Genomic DNA, 11,457 nt, shown 5'->3' on the forward strand with positions numbered 1-11,457 from the left:
CCGTGGTCCCACAGGAAGCTGATGGCAGAGCTAAGAAATGAAGCCATTCCCACTCCAGAGACTTATCTAAAAGATCCTTCCAGATCTCCTAGTAACATCTTAACCCTATTGGACATTAAAGGAAATCTAATGATTTATAGAGACTTGTATAGCTTTTTAAAGAGCGCTCGAGAATCCCTGACATTGAGACAGAACAAGGCAAAAAAAATTGTTGGACTATATAAGGGAATCACTCTTTTTGTGTAGATGGGACTTGCAGAAGGGAATAGAGCTGTCTTCATGCTGCTGTTCTCTAGCTTCTGCCTTCTCCCTTCTTCTCCTTTTCCCAAGCTCATTGTTTTTTGACCTGGAAGTGCAATAACTTTCTCTGCATTTTTCCAGACACATATGCATGGACATCAGGAATATTCCTCCTCACCAGTATTCCAGATGCCAAGGACTTCAGTCAGACAGCCCTCAGCCCCACCTGCGCAGCTTCCACACAGCACCCTTCAAGGGCAGGGGCTCTGCTACACCACCAGTTCCACTGAGGATCTCCAGCCAGGACACTCTTCTGCATCTCTCATAAAAGCAATTAGAGAGGAGCTTCTACGCCTTTCTCAGAAACAGACAGCAGTGCAGAACTTCCACAGCTGATTTGTCATTCTCTTGCAAATCTGCCAGTCACGTGCTTCCTATGGAAGCAAAACTCTAACCAAACGAACAACACAGTTCTTCTGTCGTAAGAGTGAACTTCTACAACTCCAGAGAGAGCACCTCAGAAAAAAAGCAGCAGCAGGAGGAGAGTGAGAGAAAAGTATTTGGGGAGAGATGGGGAGTCCATAAGCGGTCTTTTCACAGCTGGCTCTTTTAATGTATTAGCATTATTATGTCCACTTTAGTTTGATTTAACAATAAAGGTATAGGTCAAAATCTAATACTTAAATAAATAAAACCTCCAAGGTTTAACAGAACATGAGACTCCTTGTTTAAGGAAGAAGGTAAATGGTTGCATGTTACCAGCAGGATTGGATGGAGTGGACATTTCGTAAGAGATGACAAGAATTCCAACCTCTGCAGCAATTCAGACGAATGCGGTATGTGTTGCTTGCTTGGCAAGATGGCAAGTTATATGTGACTGGAGATAATGAAGGTGTAATCCCACAGTAGGAAATCACCTTAATAACAATACCAATAAGGCAACTTAGAAAAAAAGGATTTTTGAGCAAACCTGAACAATAACTGTTAGAGCTTCTATGCTTCCAAATGGAGCTTACCCTCTGCGCTCTTCCTTGTTTTACTTCTGGTGCTGATGCTTCAAGTGTCCCTTCATCTTACTGTTTGCAAAGTGAAACAATGGCCTTGTTTAACCCAAGAATAAATCCATGGACTCATTCAGGCTGGGAAAGTAAAGCATCCCAAATGAAAAGGCTTGGTTTTTATTTTGTTAAACATACTGAAATCTACATGAGAATTCTTACTTGCAGTTGAATTTTGGAGCAGATATATATGTCTGTCTTTTAAAAACAAATGCTTTCACAGGACCAAGGATAAAATCAACTAGTCGTGGTTTGCTACATGGACAAAAGCAAGCCAGCCTAGTTAATACAGGGTCACCAGCACTAAGTTATATATTTGTATCACAAATCACCTCTTACATTTCATTCTGAATTGCACTTAGTGAAACTGAGCCCTGCAAAAGATAAAGCTTGGGGTAAAAATATTTAGAGTCTCTACATAGGTTTACATTTGCTGTTTGAGACAGTGGAGAAAGGGGCCATGGTATTGATGGTACATGTCAAGGAGTATCTGTTGTCATTTTTCCAGAGTTTAATTTATCATTAATAATGAGATTACTAATATTTGGCCATTGCATAGTTGTAACCAACATAATATAAGTGAAAATTCAAAGTAAATTTTGCTTTGTTGGAGTATGTTTATTTTTAACCTACATGAAGTAAAGCTACAACAGTGGCAGGGAGGTGGTGTAAATTAACACTTGTGAGGAAGATTAGGAGCCTCACTTTGGGACATGACACAAGGAGCTGGGATTGTCAAACACTGGACCTGATGCCAGCAACGAATGGTCTGACGACTTATGGTCCAGCAAGATGGTCATGCCATGGAGGTGACTGGCATATAGTTAAACCTTTCTAACAGAAACCTTGCTTGGTTGAATTCTGAACCAGTTTTGGGACAGTAGCAAGGTACCTGTGAGGCTACGTGATGATTTGATCTCAGTTACAAGGCATAATTAATCTCCTGAATGGGTGAAAGTGGAACTAAAAGAGCCATTACAGGGATCCTCATTACTGCTTTACAAAATTATGTGCTAATGTCGCTCCTTGGCAAACCACCTGAAATAAGCAAGTGGGGAGTGAGCAACCAGTTGAACACTAACATTGGGAATGATCTGATTCCTTTTCCAGGTATTAGGAGAAATGTTACACCTTTGACCCAAGTTTTTTACACACACACAGACACGCATGCACAATGACCAGAAGGGCCCCCAGGTTACTAGATTTTGAATGTTTTTCAAGTTTTGCCTTTTGACTTGGTGCACAACATATATCATGGCTGATGCAAACATAGGATGCATTGATGCTTGAAAGATGAGCTTTCATGGTGAATCAGACTTGAAAACTGAGCTTTTATAGAATGAGGAATTGATTTGGTGATTTTTATGAGATTCTCAAGAACTATTCTTGAGCCATTTCAAAAAAGATTCCTTTTCTTGCAGTGAAGTCAGGAACCTATGCTTGTGACCCCAGCCTTTCATTGCTGTCAATACTGCAGCATTATGCTTTGACTCCTGATGAATGTGGGCTGCTAGGATACAATATCATTATCAAATAGAAACAGCCATAACCAACAAGCATAGGTTAGGGGAGGGGAAGCTCCGAAATGGTTAAGAGAGGAAGTGGTTATGTCATAATCCTACTGCTCAGATTTGCCAGGGAAGACAATGTTGGCATATAACTTCTTTTTTTTTTAAGAAGTAGGAGAATCGCCATTTTTTTTCTTCCCACTTTGAGTATGGTAAATAACTTGTGATAGTAAATAGATTTAAGTAAATCTGACCAGGGTTTTTTTTTCCTAAAATAAAAGTAGTCCCACTTTAAGATCTGAAGAGTTCAATAGGCACAAATGCACTTAACAGTTTTGCAGCTACAGCTCGCTCTCAAACCTTCTAAAATAATCCTTGCTATATTGCCTTCCATCTCATCTATCATTGGAAACCCTCTGCGTAAGGCACCAAATACTTCCCTCCTTAAGAATGGCCTTAACAAGAAGGGTGCCCTATTTAATTTCTGCAACTGGTGCATAATTGAACAGGCAGGTTGTATGCATGTGGCGTGACTGCTCTGTGAAACTTGTACCAAGATGTGCACGTCTACTTTAGAAACCAGGAAAATGGTTCAGTTTGCCTAACATTCATGATTACCAACTAGCTCTTTATTTTTATTCATCTGCTATGAAAGAAGTCAAATTAAAAGCTTCTCTTAATGAATCTCACTAGCAATCGTAAATACTGAGCAGGAGACACCTAGATTGGAAAAGAAAAATTCCTGCAGAACGGTTCTCTGGTTCTGAAGCATTTCTGTAAGAGTGGGTTTGGCTGGTTGGGGTCTGGTCCTCCTGACCATTGCAGGGAATCCTTTAAAGTGCAGCTAATGGCAGAAAAGGGACAAACAATTCTTGTTCAGTACATCTGCTCTTCCTGTGTGTTCAGTCAGACTTTTTCTGATGTTTTCTAGCTACTTTTTATTTCAATCCTGTGAAACCAATGTAGCTCCAACAGAATGAGCTGAATGTTATTGATGCTCATACATCAGCTGTATTATTAACTAAGTTCCAGTTGTTGGTTCATTTTCTGTGCCCTGTCACACACCTGAGCAACTCCATTGAAAACCACCGAGTTGCATAGGCATGCCTGAGGGGAATTTGGCTGGCATTTTTTATTACCGGTCATGAGGCCAGAAAACATCCCATTTGACTTTAATCTCCCAGTATGAGTTTACAGGTATGTGGAATTGACTGAGGTGCAAGAATATGTAAGTCTTTTTAAAGAATCACTTTCCAGAACAGAAACTGAATTCCATGAACTCTGCTGAAGACTAATCGACAGGAAAGTGACTTTAATGGACCTACTTATTCTTGCTGTCTTTTTCACATGGATAGCACACATTTCTCTTGGAATGGCTAAGCCTATCTCACTGTGAATAGTTCTTCCTGATAACTGGAGGGTTATTTAATTTAGAGTACATCTCCTTATTGCTTTGATCGGAGTAAAGTGTTGGCCTGTTAAGTGGGGAAATGTTTAAACACTTATTCTCATGTTATAACTCTATAGATATATGATGTGGCTGTTATGGTTTCACGTTATTTTAGCCTTGCTATTGCTATAGACGTATACAGCAAGCTTTAGTGAACTAAGAATGGGGGAGAGATTGGGCACAGCAATTTGTATCGTCTAGGATTTCCTGTTGGATGCCAATAACAGCAGTACTTCTGGAACTGCCATGTCAAGATCCCCTAGTCACTTCCCTAAGGATTTTCCTGTGGGTTTTAGGCATCTCAGAATTGGCTTCTCTACCATGCTATATTTATCTGACGTGTTTTTTGATGTATATCTTTTGAAAGCAATAGTTAGAACTGCACTACTTGCCCTACAATGCAAACTTGTAAACTGATATGCAAAACAAAATGTCATTATATTCAGCAATACATTGACCTTCTGCATCTGAAAACCACACTAGAGTGAAATTTGGAAATTACTTAGCATTTGAAGCTGGAGCACAACAGACAGTTGTAAATTAAGACACCCTTAATGAAGCTTAGCATTGTTATCAAATGTTGCATTGGTTGAAAGATTATCTACTGTGGGTGACTCAGGCACACGGAAGTAGTGTTGCAAACGAATGCATGAATTTGTTACTGGAGGTCTTAAACCCATGTGACTCTGGGTAAAATGCCAGATCATTGGTATTGTAAATCCAGATGTGTACACATGGTGTGTATTTTGACAACGTTTCTGAGATGTTAGACATTTTTAAATCAGTTTAGAGATAGGGAATGAGTTTGTTCCTTGCAGTAATGTTTTCATCTCTGAAATGTAAGTTGGGAGCCTTTAAGCAGCATGCTGCCATTGTTCACAATAGAAACTGAACAATTCCCTGTTCGGTGGAAACTATAGGAGAATATGGGTTTTTTAGGTAGGCAGAATCTACTTAACTGATCTGAAACTGAGCTAAGGCATTAAGCCTAACGTTTTTGCACTTGTGGCCACTAAAAATCCTACCACATCTTTTATGAGTGCTTAAGGATACAGTACAACTTTATTACAACACAGTCTGTAAGAGTTTTAATGATCAGAACAGCTGGGACTGGTTTGTTTCAATATTATGATGTAGCGACTTGTACTGACTCTAGTATAGAGAACACCCTTCTTAATTTTTTTCCTGGTCCCGGGCGGGGCAGGTGGTGTCACTGTAATGAGACTATTGTTTGAGTTTGTCTTCTCCAAAAGAGAGCCCTTCCTCCACAATGCTTCAGTTTAGACTGGAGGTGAAGCATTCTAAGGTGACATTTCAGAAACACTCTGTTGGCTTAAGTCTGCCTTTCAAAGCCATTGGCACTTTTACTGGTATAAAATGATTACACAAACCATAGGCGATGGAGGATCGGGCCTTGTGGCTCACTCGCAATAGGCAAATTATTCAACTGTAATTACTCATTAACCAGCAGAGAGTACAGGGGAAACTGCAGCAGTGTTCAGCTTATTCTGTCACATCATCAAGGAAGGACTCAGAAGAAAGGAATATTTCTGATGGGAGAGACAACTGAGTCATGTCATACTAAAACATTTAAATTAAATTCCTACCACTTGATCCCCCAACACTTTCCTGATTTCAAGAAAAGATTGTGATACATTTGTTAAAATGGTTTGTCATGGGAGTTTATAAACATTAACAAAGGAAAAGGAAATGTAGTGGCTCTCACATTGGTTTAAGCTAAGGTTGTCTATTTGCTGATGTACAGAATGCTTTCCTAATGTATCTTAGGAGCTACTGGGTTACAGGATGTTACCTCAGTAACACCCTTTAAGTCTGAGGTTCTTCACTTAGGGCTTGTCCACATGTGGGCACTTGAATACATGGATCTAAATTAACTTTTAAAAAGGGATTTAATTTTTGCTTTACTTTGGAATTGAGCTAAGCCAAATTGACCTGAGGCCACTCTAATTCTGAATAAGAGGGCCCATGGCAATGTTTAATTTGAATCCACTTTGTATTTACAGTTTTAATTCATTCTGATTAACTTTCCTGAGTGCCCCATGTGTTCACAAGCTCTTCGAATGGACAATGTCTTGAGGGGTAGAGAGAGAGCAGATTCACCTTGTTGACTCTAACATTCCCCATTGCATGGGCCTGTTTCCCTTCCCTTCCATTACTATCTGACCCCTGTCAGGAGCAAGTAACCTGTTCGTTGCAGCTTCCTTGCTAAAAGTTAGGAAAGGACAGCACTTGCTGCAATACCAGTGGTCCATAAGATCAAAGTTTTGAAACCACTGTGCTGTTAGGACATGGTGGAGGCAGATAACACAACCAGCTCAAAAAGGGACTGGATAAATTCAAGGATGATGGATCTATTAATGTCTATTGAACAGAATGGTTGGAGATGTTTCCTTTGGTGTCTCTAAATCTATAGGATGCCAGGGAAGGTATTGAATAGAAGATGGATCACTTTAGAGAGATCCAGTTCCATGCTTTCCCTGTATACCATCCACTTCTGCCCCTGTCCGGGCAGGATACTAAGTTAGATGGACCATTGGTCTTACCCAATATGGCACATCTTATATTCTTATGTAATTGTGACAGGCCATTACTGTAACACTTGATTTTATTTTAGATGAAAAATGAGGAAGTGCCAGTGGCACAAGCAGATTATCATAAAAAACCAGAGTAGAGGACAGAACTAGGATAGGAAGTGTAGACATCTAAGAAGGAAGGAAAGCTAGGGAGTAATTAATATAGCATATCTTCCTCTAGGAAGTAAAAAGGGGGAAGTATGTTGTAGTTTTGAATTGTAACAGGAAATACTGGATACAGGTAAGGAGCGTCATGGTACAGAATGCCACGTAATCAGGAAATGCTGAAAGTGAAGGGAGTTGAAAGGCTGCAGTGCAGAGATAAGAAAAATGTTTTAAAAATAAAGTAATTGTGGGCCTTAGAAACAGAACAAAAGAGCCAGGCTTGGCAAGGCAGGCTTTTATGTAGGATGATCTATATGTTTAAAAAAAAAAATATATATATATATATATATATATATAAAAATAATTAGTAGTTACTAGGGCATTTCCCATGTTTAAAATGCTGTGCAAACTTTCTCTAATGAATATGGAAGTGCTAAATGGATATTAGGAAGGTAAGAGAAATGGAGCAGGGAACGAAGTGAGGAACAAGATAAGGAAATAGATTTGCTAGAAGACATGACTATAATCTCCCAAATATGCCGAGGCAAACTATGCTTAAATAATTATATTCTGTTTTAGGAAGCTGTCATGTTGTAGTAATGTATAAAAAGTCTGCTAGAGTCCAAGATGTCCCTGGTTTCAGCAGTGTCTTCATTTGGAGAAGTGAAGTTCATGTGAGTGACACCTGCTAAATGGAGGATTTTGGTTGCTAATACAACCAATGCAGTGGTTTGTTGCTAATTATATTTACACTTCCACCACATATTCCATGAGTGGCAGATGCTTGTGTAGGAGACGGATGATTGACTAGCTGATGTTGGCAGAGGAAGAAATTAGCAGTTTCCAGAGATGAGGACAGTAGTGTAAGATTTGGGGAATGAAGCAAACTTCTTATGCATTGTAGGATTCAGACTCTTTGCTTCTGTCCTTCCTCCTTTGTGTCTGAGGTGGCTTTACGTTTCTTGAAATTAAAACTTTGTTTCTTGTTCCAGTAACACTTAGCTGCCCCCATTGCCCCATTGTCTGCCATTTTACCTGACAAAATTGGCCATTTCTTTTTAAATAATTGACAATGAAATACTGCCATTTAATCTCCAATATTTAGGCTTCAGAGGTACTGTCATGATCATTAAAAGGTGGTTTATGCTTACAGCATTTGTTTCAAATTGTTTGCAGATTTAGATAGTGTTCAGTTCATATTTGGGAGATTTCTTCAGGGTACATATTGGAAACATATTGAATCACAGAGGACATGGGGTGTGAAGCCTAAGGTTCAGAGCTTAATGGCTGTTGCCTCCCATGAATGGCTGATATTAAATATCTTGATTTTATTTAATGATAGCACTTTCATGAAACCTTAAGATTTAACTTCTGTGGTTTTTAATGAAACTCTTAATATCCCAGTACAGATAATCTTTTCCCACAAAGTTAACCTCTGTCTTCACAGCTTATGTTCTGTACATATAGGGGCTTGCCGATTTTCATCCCTCTGATTCTATAAAATGCAATCATTGTGAAGTGCAGTGACTTAATATGTAGCCTATTCAGTAAAGCCCCGAGGAATATCCCCTTGATAGAAGCAGCAAGCAAGTAATGTAATTACTGGAGCAATGGTACCTAGAAAGATGAAGCGTCATGCATCAAGTGCTAATCAATTCAATCTTGAGTTACAGACTTGAAGAAAAACACTGCTCTGATACAGTTTGTTTGAACTGAGAGCAAATTAATGTAGTTACCATGGAATCATCCTGCTGCCAGTACCTGTGTTTGCAATTTTGTGGAAATGGTACTTCTTGGTATGAGAAGGAATGATCACTTTCATGTTTCCTGCTGCTTTCTTCATCTTTACCGATTTATAGGCTAGCAACTTTACTGGATATTACCTTCCTCTTTCCTTAGGTACAATATAATTCCATGCCTGGAATTTAGCAACTTCATACACCAGTCAAAACAAACACAAGTAAATCTGCTGGCTGGACCGGCAGGATTCACCCTGGGGTTTTTCAACTGTCCTTACCTTTTTAACCATCCTGAATTCTGCCATTTTTGACTTTCTTTGTCCTGGTGGCCAGTACCAAAAGTTACTGATGGTAATGACTGACCAATCATCCAGTCCTCCTTGCCCATGCGGGTTTGTTTTATACAAGTGCAATAATACTCCAGTGCTTTGACTAGTCAAGTACTACATGAATGGATCATTAAGGTTTCCATCATTACCTTTATGAGGACAGTTCACAGTTTAATGGACCATGTGATCAGTTTGTATTGATTTTTGCATGCTTTGTCTTAAACTTTTGAAAACCTAAAACATCTTGAACCATCCTATAGCGCTATCCACTATGTACTTGCCTAGAGTGAAGTTTCATGCAGATTTAAAAAATGAAACTTACACAGTAATTAATCAAACCTGACCTGTTGGTTTCAGGTTTTACCATGGAATTGAGGTTGGGCTTACTAAACTGAACAGCACTAACTAAAAGCTGGGCTGGATCTCCAATCTGTGTAAATCATCATAGCTCCATTAAAGTCATTGGAATTATGGTCATTTGAATCACTGGGGGGATCTGGCTGGATATATTTATTATTAATGGCCTTGTTGCAACTGACTAAAAGCCTCAGTTTTCCATAAAGAGTACATTTATCATAAGACAGAGTTGCCTTTTATCATAAAAATGAAAACTTGAACACTATTTTGTATGCATCTTTAAATTAGAAACCCTTCATTGTGATTTTATTAGTTATAAAGCTTTTTACTAGCCCCACAACACAAATTGGATTGCCATCTGATTTCCAACTTTATAAATTACTTTAGCAAGTGTGACTTCATGCAAAAAATATCTTTTTGGTTGTGCTTGGATACCGTACACTATTGTGCATCAGCTATGATATGCTCTGCTGTGCATACAAGAGTTTATCAGTAATGTTTCTATTCACTGTCATATTAATTTTATTGTCTTCTGAATACAATCTTTCATTTTGCATTTTCTGCAACTGTGGTCCACCTCCTGAAGTCCCATTACTGGAAAACCAGCTGGCTAGTCCTCTTTTTTTGCATGTCAGTTAAGTTATTACAAACCCAATTGCTAGAAATGACATATATTATCGGTGCAAAATACAACATATACCTCAGTGACTTTCTCTGTTTTATAGAAGTGTTTTAATTGCACTGTAATTTTATTATCTCCAAATAGGACAGAAGCCCAGAAGCTATTTGAATACCACCACATCTTTTAAGGACCCCAGAGCATGTTGAGGGTAGTATTATATGCAGGACTACATTTTCATTAGGCATCTGACCTAAAACATTTTTAATCTGTGAAATGACTTCAATAGAAAAAGGCTATGGATCAGGTCCAAAATAGGCATATAAAAAGCATATGCTTTGCTGTATAGAGGTTTCTTAGCAATGCCCAATATTAAGGGGTCAATACACCTTGCAAACAAAGCCTTTTGCACTAGATCATAAGTTTACAGATGAATGGAGTATGGCATTTGTCTATTTTACAGCAAAAATTCTTGGAGACATCAGCTTTATAAACATAATTCAGATCCATGCTTTATTAATATTAGCTTCTTGCCCCAAGCCAACAGTGTATAAAATACATTTGTAGTGGGAAATTGTGCTGTACCAAAAGCTATGATTTTTCTCCCAGTTAGCCATGGAAATGAGAAAACTATATAGAGATATCCCATCATTAATCTCATATAATCCCAGATCCAGAGGTCACTGATCCATTCTGACCTGGAGAACATGTTTTGTAAAATTCATTACCTGTGGGAAGAGTTCTGCAGAAGGTGAACACAAAGGTAATATGTGGAGTGTTTCACAATATAAAGTCCACATTGCTGTCAGACCAATACACACATTCCATTATTAAAATAATCAACCAGGATAAAAAATGATATTATAGATATAGCTATAAGATTTGTGGTCCATCAGTAATTGCAGTTGTTAACAGTCAACTCACCATTTTCAGTCAATGAAAAAGAAATCCTTTGTTTCTGTAAGTTTGTAAATATACAAGTTTATATATTTTTTGTGGAAATGAGTAGTTGGCGGGTCCAACACCAAGATTTGTCTTGTGAATGTTGCTTTTGATTTAATTACTGCATGTTGAAATGTTGAGTTTTTCCTGATGAGCGTTGTTTTGTGATTGTTTACTACTGGTATTACTGTGCATGTAAAAAAAAAAAAAAAAAAATCGCAATAAAAAAGCCTCAAAAGAAAAGTCTTTCTTTTTTAATGGTTCACTTCCTAATCTTAACATTTCAGCTCAGCGTTCCTCTTTGTATTAAATTGTGTTTGGTTAATAATATGGGAGTGTATTGTCTCTGTGTCTGACTTTACTTCTTTCTATTAATGTTAAGAGTAACTGGGCGCATCTACATGTGCCCCTGACTGTCCACTTGGTACTGAAGTACTAAATGACTCCGCAGTACACACCGGTACTATGCAGTCCCAGTGGTGCATGATTATTTTTAGAGGTTTCATTGCTACAGCG

General features: G+C 38.4%; 1 protein-coding gene across 5 annotated transcripts in view; it reads left to right on the forward strand.

Moving 5' to 3' along the window:
* KIAA1549 (KIAA1549 ortholog) overlaps nucleotides 1-11,271 on the forward strand; it is a 233,159-nt gene extending 221,888 nt beyond the window's left edge. For all 5 annotated transcript variants that reach the window (XM_059726456.1, XM_059726454.1, XM_059726455.1 and 2 more), the window contains exon 20: nucleotides 382-11,271. In XM_059726456.1, the coding sequence (XP_059582439.1) occupies nucleotides 382-636 (255 nt within the window). In that variant the 3' untranslated portion in view covers nucleotides 637-11,271. The remainder of the gene's footprint in view (nucleotides 1-381) is intronic.
* Nucleotides 11,272-11,457: the final 186 nt, after the last annotated feature.

This window comes from Alligator mississippiensis, chromosome 4 (genome assembly GCF_030867095.1).
Source record: "Alligator mississippiensis isolate rAllMis1 chromosome 4, rAllMis1, whole genome shotgun sequence".
NCBI classification, from domain to species: domain Eukaryota; kingdom Metazoa; phylum Chordata; order Crocodylia; family Alligatoridae; genus Alligator; species Alligator mississippiensis.